Genomic DNA, 21,985 nt, shown 5'->3' on the forward strand with positions numbered 1-21,985 from the left:
TCTCTGTCTCTCTCCTCTCTCTCTCTGTCTCTCTCCCTTTCTCTCTGTCTCTCTCTGTTTCTCTCTCTGTGTCTCTCTCTGTCTCTGTCTCTGTCTGTCTCTGTCTCTCTGTCTCTGTCTCTCTCTCTGTCTCTCTCTGTGTCTCTGTGTCTCTCTGTCTCTGTCTCTCTGTCTCTGTCTCTCTCTCTGTCTCTGTCTCTCTGTCTCTGTTTCTGTCTCTCTCTCTGTCTCTGTCTCTCTCTCTCTGTCTCTGTCTCTGTCTCTCTCTCTCTCTTCCCCCCCACCCTGGAAAAAGAGTTAAGTAGTGGTACAGGCTAATCTCTGACATGTGATGCATCCCTCCTGAACCAGAAAAGCCAGGGGAATTGTTACCTCTTTGGAATGGCAGAAGGGCATACTCTATTTAACATGGGGCTTAGTTTCTTTCTCCATTGCTATTGAGCTGTTTTCAATAACTCTCTTTCTCTAGAGGATTGAGAAGGTGCCAGGCCTGCATAGCAGCTCAATGAGCTAATCTGAGCATAGGAACACACAGTTCTCTTAGCTTCTACTGAGCAAGATGAGGTATCTTCCAGCTCCGTTCCAGGCTTCAGTGGTACCTGGGAAGTGTTTTATGTTCCCTGTGTTACCAGGGTGACCAGTGTTATCCAGAGGAAAAGAATACCTTAGAAACACTTGAGTTTTACAGAGACTCAGACGACCATGAAGATTAGAGATGAAAAAGGGTGAGACTGAGCGTGAAGATAAATTAAATTATCGGCAAGCTGGAATTTTAATAAGAAAGAAAATGTGACACCAAGTGTTAATGGTCTTATTCTTTAGCCTGCTGGTAACATTCTATGCATCCTGGCTGTAGGTGGGAAATATGAAAGAAATTATCAACATCCTCAAATTTTCCTGTAAAAATACGAGCTCTCTGAGGAAAAAGACTGTTTCACTTTTTTCTTTGAATTCAAACTTGGTAGAACAACCCCTAATACAGAACAGAGCCTTTGCTAATAAACACTTGTCAAATGATTCATTCCTAAGTCACTTTGTCTCAGTCCTGTGCCCTCATCCTACTTCTGCCTTGTATTATACTTATGTGTGAACATACCGTATTTTCTCCAGTAGATTTCCCTAAAGGCAAATATTGTGTCAGTTTTTATCCCCAGTACCCAACACACAGGTGCTTAATCAGGGTTTGCTTAGTACAGCCCCTACTGCATTGAAGTATTTAATAGATGCTTATTGATTAATTGGTTGGCTGAATTGAATCGAATGAGAATTTTCAGGATCATTTAAAATGCTTATGGAATTATAGATTTTTTAATATAGTTCTTTTTTAACACCTCTGCAAAGGTGGATTGAAAATGAAATTTTTCAAGGGGCGGCCAGGTAGCACAGCGAGTAAGAGTCAGTGTAAGGTCCCAGTGTCAGGATGACCTGGGGGATTGAATCAGGGCTCAGATACTTAGCACCACACCCAGAAATAACTGGCCTCGTAACCCCAATTGCTTAAGAAAAAAAAAATGAAATTTTTCTTCCTGAACACTCTCCTTCAGGGGATAGAGCCAATTGATTAGGGCTTGAAAATTTGTTTCTTAGAGAGTTTTAGAAAGTATTTCTTCACTATTTAGTACATCTTCCAGACAAAGGGAAAGAAAGAACTAAGAATGAACCTATTAAAGGCTTTTTTTGTTTCTTTGTTAATCTTTTCCTTTCAAAGACACGACAATGGGTGATGTCTTGTGAATTGATATGTATATAACTTGTGAACCATGTAATGGTAACTTACGGTTACTAAGAGGCTTTTCAGTTTCCCCAAGAGAGTATTTGATGACTTTTCCATCCCCTTTTATGTGTTTTCTTCCTCCATAAGAATATAAACTCTTGGGGTGGCTGGGTGGTACAGTGAGTAGAGCACCAGCCCCGGAGGCAGGAGGACCTGGGTTCAGATCCAGCCTCAGACACTTGACACAAAAATAAACTAGCCATGTGACCTTGGGCAAGTCACTTAACCCCAATTGCCCTCCTCTCCCCTCTCCAAAAAGCAAAAAATAAAAAACTATTTAAAAAAATATAAATTTTTTGAGGGAATGGATTGTCTGGCTTTCTGTTTGCATTCATATGCCCAGCACTTAGCACAATGCCTGGCACATAGGAAACTCTTAATAAAAGTTTGTTGATTTGAATTTGTATTTAGATAGCAATAAAAAACTTTGTAATCTGGTGCGTAGGGTTGGAGAAAATAAGGAGAGATGAGAAAAGGTTCATTTCAGAAGATATGAAGAACAGATTCCTCAGGTTAGGACAATATCCAAAAGCTAGGACTAAATGGCATAAAGAGTCTGAATCAGTTATCTGGCATATATTAAGTGCCTACTATGTGTAATTCACTGTGCTCAGTGCTGGATCCTTAACATTTAGGCAAAAAAGTGGTCCCTTCTTGCAGCAGATGGGACGTTAGCTAAGACCTGAAGGAAGCCAAAGAAGATAGGAGGGCAAATGAGGAGGGAGAGAATTCCAGGGCTGGGAGACAGCCAACATCTTAAACTGAGGAACAGTTGGAATTTGGAGGCTGGAGATGGAAGTGTCCAGACCCAGAAGAACCTATAAATATGATGTCCAGCGCTGACCTCTCTGGATCGTTTAGGTGTTCTATGTTGCCTGCGATCACATTACCTGTCAGTCATTTCTTCAGCCCAACTCTTTGTAACACCATTTAGGGTTTTTCTTGGTAGAGATACTAGAGTGGTTTCACCATTTACTTCTCCAACCCATTTTACAAATGAGGAAAGTGAGACAAACAGGGTTAAGTAACTTGCCCACGGTCATACAACCATTAAGTGTCTGATTCAGGATTTGAATTTAGATCTTCCTGACTCCAGGCTCAGCACACTGCCCACGGTACCACATAGCAGTCTCACTTTGAAGCGGGCTATAGGGTCCACTTTGGTTTGTGAATTGTGAGTCTAGGGCTCTCCTAAACCTATCCTTGATCTGGACTGGAACAGTCCCAATATATCTTGAGACCTTTAGACCTAAGATGACCTGTGCCTAGCCTGGATCCTAGAACCAATACTCATTAGATTGTAAGCTCCTTGGGGGCAGAGATTCTTTTCCAGTTTTTGTAGTCCCAGCACTTAGCACAATGCCTGGAACATGATGTGTATTGGGCTAAATCTAGTTTTATATTAAACATTTCTGGCATTGCCTTCCCTCTTGAATGCTAAATAAATGAGAGTGGGAGGCATTCACTTTGGTTTCAGAATAGCAGAGGCCCATAGACACATAATACACCTCTGCTGGGGAGCTGACTGACGTTGACAGGTATGTTACCCATTCATTGTGCTCCTCAAATGGACCTTTGCTCCTGCAATGAGTTACACCCAATAAATTAAATAGATATGATCCTTCCCACTGACCTCATTATATTTTCTCTTGTCTCTGGCCTTCAGTAGTGAAAGAGCTTATAATGTAAAAGAAGTGACTTTTTCCTCCAACAGCTTTTTATAAATGATGTATTATAAGCTCAAAAATAAACATCAACATAGCAAATGCTTTGTAACTGTTTATATTTAAATAAATTTTCATGCATAAAATATTAAAGTGTTATTGCATTTTAAAATGTAATAGCATTTCATCCCCTCCCTATAGGTCTCTCTCAGGCTTCTTTTTCCATTCCTTCTCCATTACTTGTCCTCTTATGTGGTTCTAATTAGTGTGCACTCTGTTCTTCTGGTTCTGATTTTATTTTTTGCATTATTTAATAAAGGTCATTGCAGATTTCTTTACATTTCTTATACTTGTAAGTCTAAAGTGCAATACAGTTTGTTAACAAAATTGTTTTAAAAAAAAATAGTTTGTTAACTAATGGATTCCTATGTTTACTATGGATTCCTTCCAACTTAAAACCTAGGATCATTATATTAATATCCAAAATTTATCTAACCATACCCACCATTGTTAGACATTTAGGTATTTCCATTTTTTAAATATAAATAATGCTGCTATCAAAATCTATAAACAAAGATCATCTTTTGGTTTGTTTGGTTTGTTTTTGATGGCCTAACAACTTTTGAAAAAAATTCCTTATGTATGAGGCCATAATTTTATTATTGGTTTATGATCTAAACTAGTAAAGTGGAACCCAGATTTGAAAAAAATAATGATCATTTGGTTTCATGTGTTGATTCATGCCAGATAAATATTTCTGTGATTAGGCTGACTCTTTTTGTATAAAAAATAATCTAGTTTATTGTTATTATACTTTCCAGTGGATGCATGGAAAACTGAGCAGTACAATATTTATCAATGTTCTTTTGTATTCTAATCAAGTGTTGGGTATGTTAAGGAAGCTACCAAATACCACAGTTTGTACTGAAATGTTGCAGGGCAAAATCTTAAATTTGTTTTGCCCAGTGTTCTTTCATGTGACATTTGCACAATAACACTTCCAATCCATGTTGTTTCCTTTTTTTCTGTGTGTTTCAGGTAGCATAGTATACCTCGGGATGATGGTGGGGTCATTCTTCTGGGGCGGATTGGCAGACAAAGTGGGAAGGAGACAGTCTCTTCTGATTTGCATGTCTGTCAATGGATTCTTTGCCTTCCTTTCGTCATTTGTCCAGGGTTATGGCTTCTTTCTCTTCTGTCGCTTGCTTTCTGGATTTGGGTAAGATTTTTTCTTTTCCTTTTTATATTTTATAGCAATATGCATGGTCTAATAATTATACTTTTTTTTAAATTTTAATAGCCTGTCTCCAAGACAACAGGACTACTGAACACTTTTGCCACTCTGTTAAAGCAGACATTAAACCTATGAACATTAGCTTATTGCCAAGATCCAAACATTTAGTCTGAGGAAAAGATTTCAATTCAGTGGAGTGAGTGAATGAGTGAGGAGTGAGTCCTCTTATGGAGGAGGACTGAGTTGGTGTCTTCTTCTAGAAAAGGAGTCTTAGCTAACACTGAATACAATTTCTGTGATAGAATTTACTTGCAAAAACGTACAATTATTTTTTCTTGGAAAAATTGAATATAAAGGACTAAAGATTTCCAGGAACATAAAGGAATTCCAGGTCCATATATATCACCCCCTAACTATTGAGCAGACTGCTTAAGGACTCTGAATGCTAGGACTGGTTGGACCCTCCCAAGTGGACATTCCTTTGTTCCTCAGTGATCATTTTTGTCAACCTAGCAATGGTAGAAAGTCTACTTTTTAGATCACAGTTGCAGTAGCTTCAGATGAAAATGACAGATAGTTTTGTTGTGGGAAACAAGATACAAAAAAGAAATTGATTTATGCTAAAGAATTCTCATTTCTGTAAGAGAAGCTTTCTGGAATAGCTAGCTTATGGAAATTCATGTGGGAATTCACATGGGAACAACAAATATGATGAAATAGCAATCAAGGAATTGGAAATCCTTCAAGCATCTGGAGCACGTGTGTGTGTGTGTGTGTGTATGTGTGTGTGTGGCTGGGTGTGCTGGCAAATAAGACAGAAGAGAATCAGTGATTTGAGTGAGTAAGGTGTGTTTCAGTGAAAAACAATGCAAGGCAAAACAGCAATGTTTCTTAGTGAGTGGTTTTTTCAAGATCAGAAGGTAAAAATGAGGAGAGGAAAGGAAAGTCTCAGCTCCTTTTAGAATTCTTTGTGGTTTTGTCCTTATTGATATCAGCTTTCTATTAATATCTATAATCCATACAAGATGATTTTTTTCAGTATTTGTGGTAGTATACATAGGCAAATTATATCCAACAATACATAACTTCATACTTAATGTTTGAGCTCCTGAGCCTTTGCAAGGTGGTGGTGGCTACTGTTGCTGCTGCTTGTGTTTAAATACTACAATGCAGAACAAAGTAATAGAAAGGACTGAATTTAAAGTATCTAGAAGAGGAAACATTAAGAAGGAACATTAGCAGAAAATAGATCCAATGAATAGATTCAATGCCTAGATCTAGCTTTCCCAGAACATAGGGGTCATCCTAAGTAGTGTGGCCTGCCTACTGCCTGTCAATAAGGCAGAACCTATAAGATGGGAATCCATATACATTAAAAAAATTAGGCATAATGTTTTCAGAGACACAAGACAGTTTCCAGAATGTTCACACTTGAAGGAAGTGTTAGATTAGGTAAAAGGACCATGAATGCATTTGGGAAATAAAGCTCTTATATGTCGATATATTTTCTTAAACTAATTTTTAATAGACTTCCAACTTTAGTTAATTAGAAAGTTTATCTAGTTTATTATTTACAGTTACATTCAGAGCTTCCAAGAGAACCCAAAATATAGATGAAGAATCTATTTCTCCTTCAGAGTGCCTTCAATGGAGGCAGCTAGGTGGTGCAGTGAATAGAGCACTGGCCCTGGAGTCAGGAGGACTTGAGTTCAAATGTGGCCTCAGACACTTAACACAAAAACTAGCTGTGTGACCTTGGGCAATTGCCCTCCAAAAAGCAAAAAACAAAACAAAAACAAAAAAAACCAGAGTGCCTTCAATGGTCCATTCATTGATTTGAATCAGCATATTACTGTTGTTTTTAAAACACAGATGTGCTCATGTGCAAAAAGTAGTATCCTTAGAGTCTCGCCCAAAATGAGTAATATGGTAATGTTTTACATGATTGTATATGTATAACCTATATCAGGTTGTTTATCATCTCAGAGAGGAGTGAGGGAAGGGAGAAGGGAAGGATAGAAATTGGAACTCAAAATTAAAAAAAAAACCCAAATGTTGAAAATTGTTTTAACATGTAATTGGAGAAAAAATAAAATATTATTTTAAAAAATTTTAAAGAGTAGCACACTTTCTAATTTATCTACTGAAATCTAAAGCACATTAGAAAAATGAAGTGGGCTGATATTTATGATCATAGATTATAAATCTAGATCTATAGCTCTAGAGCTAAAGAGTCTTGTCTGTACTATAGATGTAAATCATAGATTTAGAGCTAAAGAATCCTCACGACCACCAATCCAACCCCCTCCCTTTATAGTAGAGGAAACCAAGGCCCATGGAGGCTCAGTGACCTGTCTAAAGCCACCCAGGTAGTGTCAGTGTCTTGGGAGCCCCAGCTTCGCTGCACATTTGAAAATTGTTTTGTCTTTTACTATGGGAGTTGGGGTTTTTTTAAATTCTTTTTCAAGCATAACATGGTGTTTAAGTAAACAATCTCCCTTTTTAATGTCAATTTTTCACAGTTCAACACCAGATGAAGAGATCTTTTAACTGTAGCATGTACCTGTTCTAGCCAATTAGAAGATAAAACCCCTAACATTGTGTCTTTTGTGCCCTTGTGTAAGTATCTAACTTAGAAAGCTTAGAACCAACATGTGCATTTTAACTTCTCCTTAGATTAGAAATTACATGAAAAAAAAGATGTGGGATGCTTTTTCACCAACATAGTTGTACTTGAAGGTACCTAAGTTTTGAAGAAAGGCCAGTAAGCCCAGAGTGCACAGACCCAAGCTTCTATAGCCCTCTTCACTTCTCATTTCATGGTTGTTTTTTTCTACTCTGCTATTAGTTTAAACCTAGGACCAGTATATTCATATCAGCGTTGTATTGGGGCCTGCTAGAACCCTCTCAAGAAAGTCGACTGTTAAATTCTCAGCATGAGCATTGATACTTGAGAAATCAACTACTCCAAATCAGGGCTTGATTTATTGTTTTGTTGATTTTCAAGACTTAAGACAGTGGTAGGGAAAATGTTATTAATGCAGATTCAACTTAAAAGTGTGTCCTGTGTACATCCGCCTGCCTCCAAAGCCAGTTGTTAAATGTTTACCAGTATGCTACTGGCTCTCCAACTCTAGATCACAAAACACCCTTCTCTCCAAGTAGGTAAATGAGTTCAGCTTACATTACAGTATGTGCACTCTGCCATGCTTTCCTAGGGAAGCAGGAGGGTTCAATGAAAAGTGTGTTGGTGTATCCAGAGGTCTTCAGTTTGGATCTTGGCGCTGGCATTTTCCTACCTCTATGACCTCAGGCAAGTCTTTTCAGTTTACTAGGACTCAGTTTTCCTATCTGTAAAATGAGGTGATTGGATTAGATATCACTACAGACTAGATGATTACCTTTTTACTTCTAAAACAAAGATCCTATAAGCCTTCGTTAAAAGTCAACAGACTTGACCCTGCCAGCAGGAAGGCTGGCTGAATTGTCACAAAGTTACAGAATGTGGCAGTTGATACCACTGTGTAGTATCATCTGTGTGTACCTGCACTTGAGAACCACATCTCAATCAATTCACTCAACATAGTCCATTTGGAGTGGCTTTTAAAAAGTCATCTTCGTGGCTGAATTCTTATATAGTAATTAAAAATGGCCAAAATAACTAGACTTCACTTCTGTTATTTTGATTGTAGAAATATAGTTAAAGTTCTCTAGAAGGAAGTATGGACCCTTGATCTAAAGAAACCAGTGCATTTTCAAAAATTTGACAATTCTCCATGGTTAAATGGTGTTAGAAGTTATCAAGTATGAAGTATAAAGGAAGATGGAATCTTTTAACAGTATGTGTCCACAATATGGTGCCAGAAATTCAAGAATACTTGGCTACAGTTGTTACTCTGTCACTGAATTGCTTTTCAACCTTGGCCATCCATCCATTCATCCATACATCTCTCCATCCATCCATCCATCCAACCCATCCATCCATCCATTCACCAAGTACTTATTAAGTACTAATTATATGCTAGGAAATAGAGATGCAAAGCAAAAAAAAAATGAAGTGTGGGGGCGGCCAGGTAGCACAGCAAGTAAGAGCACCGGCTCCAGTGTCAGAACGACCTGGAGATTGAATCCCGGGCTCAGACACTTAGCACCCACCCAGAAACACCTGGCCGTGTAACCTTGAGCAAGTTACTTAACCCCAATTGCTTAGGGGCGGCCAGGTGGCTCAGCGAGTAAGAGCACCGGCTCCAGTGTTGGGACAACCTGGAGATCGTATCCCGGGCTCAGACACTCAGCACCACACCCAGAAATAACTGGCCGTGTAACATTGAGCAAGTTACTTAATCCTGATTGCTTAAAAAAAAAAAAATGAAGTGTAATTAGCTCTCAAGGATCTTACCATTTGGTGAAAGCTACATGTAGACAAAGAGTATATACAAAATAAATACAAAGTGGGTCCAAAGTAATGTGAGGAAAGGGTTCTAGCAAGTGGGGAGAATCAGGGTAATTCTTCTGTAGGGCATTCTAATTGATGAAAGCTTTGAGGGAAACAAGGATTTCTATCAGACAGTGGTTAAGAATGTTTCAAGACCTGGGGGACAACATAAAGAGGGAGAGGGAGTTTACTGGGGACAGAAAGAAAGCCACTTTGGCTGGAACATAAAGTATATAAAAGAGAGTTACATACAATAAGCCAGGAAAGGTTGCCTGTCAGTCAATCAACACGCATTTATTAAGCTCTTCCATTATGTTAGACATTGCACTAAGCACTAAGAATAGAGAGAAAAGGCAAAAAAAAAAAAACCATGGTTCCTGCTTTTAGGAAGTTCACATTCAAATGGGGGAGACAATATATACATAACTAGGTACATATAAGATATATACAGAATAAATAGAAAGTAGTATCAGAGGAGAAACGACTAGGAAAGGTCTCCTGGAGAAACTGAACCCTGAAGATAGCTAGATTAGCAAGGTAGCTAAGAGATGGGGATGAAGAGAGAGAGCATTCCAGGTATGAAGAACAGACTTCGTACTCAAAAGCATGAAGATGGGATATATGATATCATGTGTGTGTGCATGTAGGAATAAATGTAGAGGGGGAAGGGGGAAGCCAACATTTAGACCAGAGTGAATAGATCATAGAAAACATGGAGGGGAGTAAGAAAACTAGAAAGAGAATTGGTTGTGATGGACTTTAAACATCAAACAGAGCACTTTATATTCTACTGTGAAGGTAACAGAATCTGGAGTCTTTCATGTAAGCAATGTGACATTGCCAGATTGGTGCTCAAGGAAAATCACTTTAGCAGTTCAAATGAGGCAACATTTAAGGAAAGAAGACCTTCCTTTTTTAAGCCATGGCAGTAATCTAGTAAAGTGATAAGGAACTGTAGTAGAATGGTACCTGTGTACCTAGAGAGTGGCACATACAAGAGATATTGTGAAGGTAAAAATGACAAAATTTGGCAATAAACTGGAGATGGAGGGGGTGAAGAAAGAGTAGAATATGAAACTGAGGGTCCAAGCATTGGTATTTGGGGAAATGGCCCCAACAGGAAAATTGGGAAGAAGAAAGGGTCTGGGAAGAAAGATGACAAGTTCTGTTTTGGATATGTTGAGTTTGAGATAATTAAACCAAAGGAGTTTATGAAATCACTAACTAAGAGAACATAAAGAGAGAAGAGCATGGCCAGGACACAGTTTTGGGGTACAATCACAGTTAGGGGATGTGATATGGATGAAGAGCCAATAAAAGAAACAGAAAAGGAACAGTCATATAGGCGTCAAAAGAACTAGGAGAAGAGAGTGCCTCAGGTACCTAGAGAAGAAAGACAATACCAGAGGACATGATCAGCTAGGTGAAAGATAGCAGAGAAGTCAAGAAGGATGAGAATTGAGAATAGACCTTAAGTCCAGCAACTAAGAACTCACTGGTAACTTTTAGGGAGGGAACTTTCAGTTGAATGATGAGGTCACAAGTCAGTTTGGAAGTGAGAGAGGAAATTGAGCCATCGAGGGTAGATGTCCTTTCCAGAGTAGACTGGAGGCAGATTGTGAAGTGTTTTAAAAACTAAATAAGAATTTGTATTTTATTCCTGAGGAAAGAAGAAGTGACTGCAATTTCCTTGTCTTCTGGAGTGTGTGAATATAGAGAATAGTGTTCTGCCTAAATTGGGCAAGCCATTCAAAGTGCCTTATTTTTTTCTTGTATTTTAAATTAATTTTGCCAGGCCATATATTTCTCCACATCATCGATCTCTGTTATCTTTATACCTAGTAAAATATGCAAGAGAAATGTCTCACTATTTCATTCTTTTCCCCTGCTTTGCTCTGCTATTAATGCTTCAACTCTGATATTGTTACAATCTTCCTAAAAGCCCTAAACAGAGCAAATCATGCTATTATGTCTGCTTATCTAGGCAATTTTCTCTGCCCAGATGTGATCCAGTTTGAGAATAGAAAAAAATAAAATTGTCTAGGAAAATAAGATTGTATAACCTTATGAATTTTAATATTGTAGGCCTTTAGCTCTCTGATATTTTCATTCTTCTGCATGTTCAGAGAATATCAGAACTGAAAGAGACCATTATAGTAGAATGAAAACTCCTTGAAGACAGGAACTATTTCCCTATTTTTCTGTCTCTATATCCACAGTGCCTAGGACAGTACCTGGTACATAATAGGTATTTAATATATACTCATTGATTGATTAATTGATCTATTCCCAATCCTCTCATTTTATAGGTTAGGAAACCAAGGCACAGAATAGAATAGCTAAGTAACTTGCCAAAGGTCACACAGCTAGTTAGTGGCAGAGCCTGACTAGAATTCAAGCCTTTGAACTTTTAAACACTTTTAGTTCTTATGTTTATTAGATCTGCCTTTGTCTCCCTATTGCTAGTTTCTCCCAATTCTAAAGACAGAGAGGCATCACTGTACATGTTACCTGGTATCTGAATACAATTATATGCTTGATATGTGTGTTTTAGTCTGGAAAAAATCTACTTTATAGGAGTATGGATCTAGAGAGATAAGAGATGTCAAAAGTCACCTACCAACCTCCTCATTTTACAGATCAGGAAACTGAGGCTTAACTAGGATTATTTGCCCAAAGTCACTTGCGTAACAAACATCAGAGGCAATTTTGAGCCCCAGGGCTTTGATTCAAAGTCCAATCCTATTTCCACTATATTATACTGCCTTCCTTTTTAGAGAGTTGTTTCTTCATATCTACTTTTTAATCTGTCAAGCCAAGTAATGATCCTTAGCATCTTTGAAATGCAAAAATGTCCAGCTATTCTATACCATGTGACTTTAAATATTAATTCAGTTCAAAGAATATTCTTAGCAGGGTCAACATTGCTTTGAGGGGATGAGGAAAAGGACATAATCAATTACTCATCTGTCTCTCACTTTCATAAGTGAATTTTACAGTGAGTAATGTGTGCTTCCCTCCCTTCTTTTGTTATATGAAATTAGAAGGATGGGAAATGGAGTTGGCACCACTGATTCATTTTCATTTACCCCCAAATTAAATTATTTGCTTCCAGTCACTGTTAATTACTGGCATGATAATGCTTTTTCACTGTTAGACTACTGTGTCAGTCTAGGAGACTCTGTCTGGGGGTCTGGCTCTATTAAAAAGGAGGGTCAGCTACATAGAAACAGAAAAGCAGCAATTAAAATAAAACAATTTCATTGTGGTCTGTCTAGCATTTAGTAAAAGAACAATCTGTGCCTCCTAGGGATGGGGGCTGACAAATTTTGGACCAGGATTGTTTCTAGTATCTTCTTAATTGAATCAAATTATAGTAATGAAGTTGGATTCAATTGATCACTGTAATTATCATTGTTCTTGGGAGCTCAAAATGCATTTAATTTATTAATGTAAAGAGAGATGGATTTGGCGTTGGAGGGCCTGAGCTCCCATTTAAACTCTCCCCACTACAGCTTGCATGAACTTGGTCAAGTCCTTTCCTTTCACTGGAATGCTTCAGTGAATTGAAGAGAATGGACTTGATGACCTCTAAGATCCTTTCTGTAGTACAAAATCTATGGGCATATGACTTATCCATAATAACTTGGTGTCGCAAAAGGTACCTGGTGACCTCTGGCAATCATATAACTCCATTGAGCCTCATTTTCCTCAAATTTAAATAAGGGGATGGAGATCCCTCCCAGCTCCTAATCTATGATTATAGGTATATATGCATTTTAATAGATGGGGAAAGAAGGCACAAAGAAAAAACGACTTAACAAATGCCCCCAAAGACTCTAGGCCTGATTTTGATTCCAATTCTAAGCTGTACTGTCTCTTTTTCAGAGTACGCTTTCTTTTCAGATGGTGTTTGTTTCTTCCAAAATAAAGGATGTCCTAAAAGTCTTGGTGCAGTTTTAAGCTACGCTAGCTTAAAACTGTACCAAGACTTTTGGTACATGCTGGATTGAAGTGATGCAGCTTGGCATTTAAATTTTTAAAAGGAACCTCCAATAATTAACAACTTCAGAAAATTGCAGGATATACAATAAACTTACATGAATCATCAGCATTTCTAGATATTACCAACAAAGTCTAGCATCAAGAAACAGAAAGAGAAATTTCATTTAAAATAATTTTAATTATAAAATACTTGCGATCTGCCAAGACAATACTGCCAAGACAAACCCAGGAACTATATGAACACAATTACAAAATACTTTTCAAACAAATAAAGTCAGTTCTAAACAATTGGGATAATATCAGTTGCTCATGGGCAGGTTGAGCCAATATAATAAAAACAACAATTTTACATAAATTAATTTAAAAATTCAGTGCCATACCAATCAAACTACCTTAAAATTACTTGTAGAGCTAGAAAAAATAACAAATTCATCTGGAAGAACAAAAGGTCAAGAATATCAAAAGAAATAATGGAATGAAAGAATGTAACAGAGCTCAAACTGCATAATAAAATAGTAATCTTTCAAACAATCTGATACTGGCTAAGAAACAGAGTAATGGATAAGTGATTGATACAGCAATATCACTACTAGGTCTATATTCCAAAGAGATCAAAGGAAAAGGACTTATGTATAAAAAAAATTTTATAGTAGCTCTTTTTGTGGTGGCGAAGAATTTGAAATTGAAGGGATGTCTACCAATTGCAGAATGGGTGAACAAGTTGTGGTATATTATTGTAATAGAATGCTGTTTTCCTATAAGAAATAACAAGCAGGATAATTTCAGAGACACCTTGAAAGACTTAAATGAACTGATGCTAAGTGAAGTGAGCAGAACCAGGAGACCATTGTACAAAGTAATGGCAATATTGTACAATGATCAACTGTGAATACCTTAGCTATTCTTAGCAATACAATGATCCAAGACAATTCCAAAGGACCCATGATGAAAAATGCTATTCACTTTGAAAGAAAGAACACATAGAATATGAATGAAGCTTAAAGCATACCATTTTTCACTTTATTGGGAGGGGTTTGGTGGGGTGTCTTCTTTCACAATATGACTAATATAGAAATATGTTTTTCCCATCTTGGGATTGGGGGGGAAGAGAATTTGGAACTAAAATTTTTAAAAATGAATGTTAAAATTTGTTTGACATGTAATGGGGAAAAATAAAATATTATTAAAGTTAAAAAAAGGGAACCTCTAGACCTGGAATGTTCCAAGGCTTCAGAGTCTGTTTAGATCCTAAAATGTTTATTCATCATTTATGGGTTTTGTTCCTAAAGAGCAGAGGAAGAATAGAATCCAGAGAGTCTTAAACTCAATATTTAACCAGTGCTGAAGTTTCAAGGTCCTCTAAGAACATGTCTTACTAAATGTAATATAATTGCTTACATTTTGTCTCTTCCATTAGATTAAGCCTTCAAGAACAAAGACTATTTCCCCCCTTTATTTGTATCTCCAGCAGTCAACACAGTGTCTGGTACATAGTAGACACTTAATAAATGCTTATTAGTGACTAACTTCACTTTTCAGTGCCCCAGGTAACTCTCAGACAACAATCAGAATTATTATGTCCTATTATTATATTATTATATCATATTATGTCCTATTAATTGACTCTTGTTCAGAATTTCTCTATCCCCTTATTGTGTAGGAAAGATGTTGGCATATAAATAACAATTATCTTCACAGTGATCTCTGGAAATACTTCTTGTGAGCACAAGTTGACCAAGAGTCCCATAAAATAGTATTTCTTGTTGCTTTTGTCTATTCCTAGACATTCCTTGATTTGTCTCTCCAAAATTGTGTAAATCAGCCTTCCAGAGGCACCTAGGTAGTGCAATGGATATAGCACTGGAGCTGGCATCTGGAAGACCCAAGTTTAAGTCCCCCCTGAGATATTTACTAGCTATATGACCTGGGCAAATTGCTTCATTTCCGTCTGCCACAATTTACCAAACTGTAAAATGGGGATAAAAATAGCAATAAATCTCTGAGACTAGGAGAGCGGTCTACCTCTTATGGTTATTGTGAAGATCAAATGAGATAAATATTTGAAAAGATCTTAGCACAGCATCTGACTCATAGTAGGTGCTTGTTGTTATTAATCATTTTAGTCATGTCCTACTCTCCGTGACCCCATTTGGGATTTTCTAGGCAAAGATACTGGAGTGGTTTGCCATTTCCTTCTCTAATTCATTTTACAGATGAGGAAACTGAGCCATACAGGGCTAAGTGACTTGCTCAAGGTCACACAGCTAGTAAGTGTCCAAGGCTAGATTTGAACTCAGGAGGATGAGACTTTGTGACTCCAGTCTTGGCACTCTATCCATTGCACCACCTAGCTGATTAAGGAATGTTTATTTCCTTCCTTCCATTTAGCTGCAACTCCCATTTGCCTTCTGGTTTCATTTACAGTGATCATATGGAGATGAAAAGAATGCAACTCTTCCACCAGTCTGTCCATGTAATGTGGATTTCCACATTTGGAGGACCAATAGCTAAGTTAATGCTTTTAAACAGTCTAAAAACTGAATGAATTTTAGTACCTTCTCCCTCCTTTCCCACTACTCTGCTATAGTCTCTGACACTGCACAGGATGAAGGGCCATTTTCTGCTTTTCTTTGTGTCATGAGTTGCTATAACCAAAGAATTTTTCACTGAGTGACCAGTCTTCTTTATGAGTCTCTCCTTACTTAGGCTGATCCTTGGAAAGTGGACTGCATCTGTTGCTAAGCATTTTCAATATCACAGAAACTGCCACACCTTGTACTTTGTTAGTATAGTATTTAAGAACCCAACTTAACAGAAATAGGGCTATGGTCTGGATCATTTTTATATAAGGGGCATCTAGGTCGCATAGTGGATAAAGTGCTGGGCCTGGAATGAAGAAGACTCCATCTTCCTGAGTTCAAATCTGGCCGCAGACACTAGCTATGTGAACCTAGGCAAGTCATTTAACTCTGCCTCAGTTTCCTCATCTGTAAAATGAACTGGAGAAGGAAATGGCAAACTACTCCAGTATCTTTGCCAAGAAAACCCCAAATGAGGTCACCAAGAGTAGGATATGACTGAACAAAAACAAAAACTCTAATATAATCAAGGGGTTCTGAAATTGCCTTTACATTTGTCTAACAGCCCTCTTTCCTTCTTCCCTCATTTGCTGAGTTCCAAACCAAGATTCCAATAGTTTCCCCTTGGGAGTACTCTTGTGAGGTACTGATCATATTCCCTGAGGCCAAATGACCACATCACTTTTCTTATAATAATAATCATAATCATGTACATGGCACTTACTATGCACCAGATGCTTTAAAAATGATCTCATTTGATCCATAAAACAACCTGGAAGGTAAGTGTGACTATTATTCTCATTTTACTGATAAGGACACTGAGACAAACAAAAGTGGCCCACACTTAGTGAGTGTCCAAGGCAGGATTTGAATTCAGGTCATCCTGATTCCAGGGCCATTGCTCTACCCACTCCACTATCTAACTGCCTCTTCCTACCAAGTCATAACTTTGGCCTACTCAAGTCAGTTTTGAGTGAGTGGGATTTTGTTTCTGATTTTTACCTATAGGAGAAGAATGATCTTCAGTCAAATGTTATCAAGGTTATTCAGATGTATTCTAATGTAATGCAATACTTCCAGTTAACTGTAAGCAAAAGGTTGAGTAACCTGACAGGGTGAGATCACAGTGGTACTGTAAAAAAGGAAGAATCAAAGTGATAATAAGTGCTCCTTAGAAAATAAGTGAAACAAATTTACAAGGTAAAGCCATTTCTGGAAAAGAAATGACCAGATACTACATTTTATCTCCTTCATTTTTAAAAATGGGGAAGTGATGAATGGTGTTTCCCCTTTATTTTTTCCTTATATTATACTTCTATATAATACAATTATACTTCTACTATAATATAAATATTATAATAAATATTATAATATTTATTATAATAAATATATATTCATATTTATTTATATTATACACTGCCAATATCTTTCTTCATATCTGTAGTCTACCTCCATATATTGCAAGAAAATCAACCTTTCTTTTCTACCCACCCACCTCCACCTGATTCCTTGTGCTTCCACCGCAAGGTAGCATGCATAAGCCTCCCTAAAAGAGGAGAGAGGACATAAAGATGCTACTGCTGAGATTATTTTCTGAACTGAAATATGTCATGTCTATTAAATTTGCTGGGTTCTGGACAGACAGAGCTCTCAGTAAGGTTCCCAGTGAGATTTGGTTAGAAAATGGTATCTGGCATCTTCCTTCCCTCTGCTATGTATGCTAAGCTGATTTAGCTCCTATATTCTCATGTTCAGCATGAAAGGATAAAAGTATTGTTAGTGTAGCAATGCAATCTCTCACTCACAAAGTATCCTACTCATGTGAATCAGTATTACATTATTGGAGGAAAGCAGGATATGCTTAAAATTGCTGATAAATACCTTTTTTATTGTCCCATAAAGGCAAAGCGTAAATTACATTATAGAAACATATCTAACTTTATTATATTTGGGGGATCCCAGGGTTGTTCTGCAGATATGCATTTGATTTCCATTGTCTTTTTGTGTTGAAAACATTGACATTATTTAAGGAATTGGGCAGAATCCTGAAATCATTTGATTTCTGTTAGCTTGTCTCATCATATTATTTCATTCTTGAGGAAGTCTTTTGAATATATAATTGTTTTAAAAATTGTTTGGTATTGAAATATGTACAAACAGCTCTCACACTACACCAATATTTCAGTTATCATTTTATATCTATCTTATTACCAAGGATAATTAAGATTTGACTCTTTTTTATTAACTGTCAAAGTAGACTTAATAGCCTACCCTGTGAAAAATCCTTCATTAACTACTCTGTTGTGATTAATTCATTTATTTCTATATCCCTTCAGCACTAATAATGAACTCTAGCTAATCTCAGCATTAGCCAATTTGTGGTATACTTTTTGAAGAACAGAAAGAGAAGTTTCCAGGTTAATTGAGCTTAGAAAGGAGTCCCTCCAACACTAAAAGTTCCAATTATTAGTTGGTCTTTAGCGGAGCTAACATTCTTAATAGTGTTTCAAATTTGTTTGCTATTTTTAGATATCTCTGGCCAATGTTAAGATTAACCAGATAATGTTGGCATGAGCACTTTGGTACCATAAAGTAATATAAAATTATAATTTTATTCATTTATATATGTTTGTATCTGTTCTTTTGTATTTATATGTCTTTCTTATCTTCACCATTTGAGTGTAAATTCCTCAAGACCAGGAACTCTGGATACTATTGTGTGATGTGTGTTTTACTTTAGTAGATAATAAATGTGATGGATAGTCTGACTATCTAACTTAGGGATTTTGCAATAGAAATAACAATTCATCTATAAAAGGAAAAAAATCTATAAATGCATTATATGTGTCAGTTGAGATTTCTAGTAGATAAATTCTTGATATACAATCCAAAAGTTCTGAATGATTTTCCTGTGATTCTATTATGGTTTTGAAGAGCCCCTGGGACACCAGACATTGTAGTAGTGAAATAAAATTTCTCTCACTACAGTCAGCTAATCTTCAACCCCTAATACAAATAATTTCTTGTAAGGTCTTCTGCCCTTTCTCAAACTCTACATTGGAAAGGCAGGTCACATGAATTGAAGGAGGTGATAGAAATCAGGATGACTGGTCTGTTTTTCTTTGTTTGCTTCCTGCAGACTGTCCTCTTCTACAGACTTATGACTTCCCCATTTTTTATTCTCCATTTATTCAAGATTTTCATACATTACCAACTTCCAAAGGAAGAGGTAGCTAGGTGCCATAGTGGATAGACTGCTGAGCCTGGAGTCAGGAAGACTCTTCTTTATGAGTTCAAATTTGGCCTGATACTTCCTAGCTGTGTGACCCCAGGCAAGTCACTTAATACTGTTTACCTCAGTTTCCTCATCTGTAAAATAAGCTGGAGGAGGAAATGGGAAAGTGCTCTAGTATCATTGCCAAGAAAATCCCAAATGGGGTCACAAAGAGTCAGACATGACTGAAATGATTGAAAAACAACTTCCAAAAGTCAATTTAAGCATTAATATATACCACAAAGGTAAAATAAGAAATTTAAGTATAAAATAAGACAAAACCCAGCTAAAATAAGCAAGGAGTAAATGTTTTCACAGTTTTCCTATGCATAAAACCTGAGTCATCTTAGATTTTTTTCTCTTCCTCATCCCCATGTCCCCAGACTGTCAAAACCTGATAGTTCTACTTCTACATCTTTCAAATCCTTTTCCACTCCTATTTCCTTCATTCCCATTCATTTCTCCCCTCAAATATTGTAATAGCATGATAAATGGGTTTCTAGATTTTGGGCTCCAGCCTGTTCCTCATTCCTATTCCATTTTTTATATTCCTTCAAGACTAAACTTCCTATTGCACAATTTTGATCTTGTCATTTCCTTGAACAAAAGCCTTAAATGATGATTGGGTGCTTAGTATAATAATGTTTAGAATAAAAGTTGGGTGCTTAGAATAATAGTCAGACTCCTTATCCCAGCATTCAAGACTCTTTTCAACCTTATCCCACATGATTCCCTTCAGCTACTATATTCACCATTCCCAAACTCTACCTGCCCTTCATCATCACATTGTTACTTGCATTTGAGGGGAGAAAGGAGGGCTGAATGGGAATCAAGGCAATAGGAGTGGAAAAGGATTGGAAAGATGTAGAATTATCAGAATTTGACAGTCTGGGGACATGGGGATGAGGAAGAGGGAAAAAAAGTCTAAGATGACTCAGGTTTTAAGCATAGGAAAACTGTGAAAACATTTATTCCTTGCTTATTTTAACTGAGTTTTGTTTTATTTTATATTTAAATGTCTTGTTTTACCTTTGTGCTATATGTTAATGCTTAAATTGCCTTCAAATCTTAAGTTGCCTTTTGAAAATTGTTCCTCAATCATTTCAGCTGTGTTTTACTACTTTGTAGATAGGGGTCATGCTTTTATCCTTCAGAACTAGCACAGTGGCTTTCACATATTAAAGACTTAATAAATGTTTGTTGAATCAATTTGTTTAATTTGGGCACCAGTGTTAAAGTGGATTAATATGCTCAAGCAATAAATTTGTCTCTTTGGTTTTCTAGCTAATAACTTGAAACCTGCCCTGAATTTTTTTCAAAAGCTCTTAATAGCTATATATAGAGAGACATTTTTTTTCCATTCTGATTTAACAGGAAATGAATAATACAGGAATTACGAATGGTTGTGCAGGCTGTCCTAGGGAGTGGAGCAAATGTGTTAGGAATAGCTGTGTAACATTAAACACTAGACTGGAGCTCACAGGAAAAGGGAAGATGTCAGTCTTCATTTATCCTATTTCATCTTTTTTTTCCTATTTCTTAACTCACCCTATCCCATTTTTATTTTTCATATCACATGCTCCTTTTTCATAAAATCCTGTTGTCTTCAAAGTAATTCAGCTCTCCTTCTCTCATGCCTTCCCTCCCCGCTAGGCTTGTTTCAGTACCAAGCCTATCTTTTATTGCCGTCAGTCCTGTGCCACACAGTGTGACCTACAGACAAAAGATATTGACGAAGAACACAAAAAAGCACAAAGTGTGGTGACAGCAAATATGAGAGTAAGTATAATGTGTTTCATGACACTCTGCTTTGTCTCGACACACCATTCACTTGTGTGGAAGTCCCAACAATGGCTGAATCAAAAACCCAAAGCCAGCATCTCCCCGGAATGCATTCAGTCTTTCCCTTTTTATTCCTATGTTGAAATATGATTGGTTTCATCATGTATTTCATGTCGGTGTCAAAATTAATTGCACTTTTAATGCTATAGATAATGGATTTTTTTTACAATTGACAAATTAGCTTCTGTACTTAATCTATACTCTGGCACCTATCGCTTTAACCTTTTTTTTTTTTTGCCAATTTAAGTGGTCTGAAAAAATGGTAACAATAAAATCCTACAGAAAAAAGACAAATGATACCCTAATCCACAAGCCACCCAAGAAAATAATAGTTGAGGATCAATAGGACAAGCTTCATTTGTGCTTTTTGAAAATGTCTTGCAAAGTAGTAGCGTTCTATATACTGTCAACACTTGTCTTGGGAAATATAACGGTTACAATTTCCTTGAGTTACTTAAGCACTTCCTTTGTCTCATATTATCTGAATGTTTTAAATTGATTATAATTATAACTTTTCTTCACTGAAAATATTCTCATAGGCAGGTGAATGTTTAAAGATGGAAAGAAATTAGTGTCTTTAATTTCTCAGTGTTGATCAAATCCAGAGGCACTAATTAGATTAGTAGAATAGAGGAAAGAAGGCAAAGCAGGACAGCTGGCCAGAGAGCTGACCAAGGTGCTGACCAAGATGGAGCTTATAATATATGGAAAGGAGAGAGCAAGCAGGGGCAAGGATACAAACTGGAGAATTTGGTTATTGCTAGAGATTTTTAAAAACTATAAGCTTAATCATCCACAAAAACAAATAAACACAAAAATTAGAAATAAAAATGTTCATAATTAATAATAGCTAACATTTATATGGGGCAGCTAGGTGACACAATGGATAGAGAGCTTGGCCTGGAGTCAGAAAAACTCATCTTCCTGAATTCAAATATGACCTCAGACACAGATTAACTGTATGACCCTGGGTAAACCACTTAACACTGTTTGCCTCAGTTTCTTCATCTGTCAAATTAATTGGAGAAGGACATGGCAAACCACTGAAGTATCTTCACCAAGAAAAATGGGGTTACAAAAAGTTGGACATGACTGAAAAGTGATTAAACAACAATTTATATAAGGTTTATAAAGAACTCTACAAAAATTGTCTCATTCTATCCTCATAACAGACCTGT

General features: G+C 36.8%; 1 protein-coding gene across 2 annotated transcripts in view; it reads left to right on the forward strand.

Moving 5' to 3' along the window:
* SV2C (synaptic vesicle glycoprotein 2C) overlaps window positions 1–21,985 on the forward strand; it is a 280,802-nt gene that overhangs the window by 123,329 nt on the left and 135,488 nt on the right. For both annotated transcript variants that reach the window (XM_069096255.1, XM_069096256.1), the window contains exon 3: window positions 4,477–4,657. In XM_069096255.1, coding sequence (XP_068952356.1) covers window positions 4,477–4,657 — 181 coding nt within the window. The remainder of the gene's footprint in view (window positions 1–4,476; window positions 4,658–21,985) is intronic.

Source organism: Petaurus breviceps, unplaced genomic scaffold, assembly GCF_028583685.1.
Source record: "Petaurus breviceps papuanus isolate PSGF00001 unplaced genomic scaffold, PetGlider_PUasm1.0 229, whole genome shotgun sequence".
NCBI lineage: Eukaryota > Metazoa > Chordata > Mammalia > Diprotodontia > Petauridae > Petaurus > Petaurus breviceps.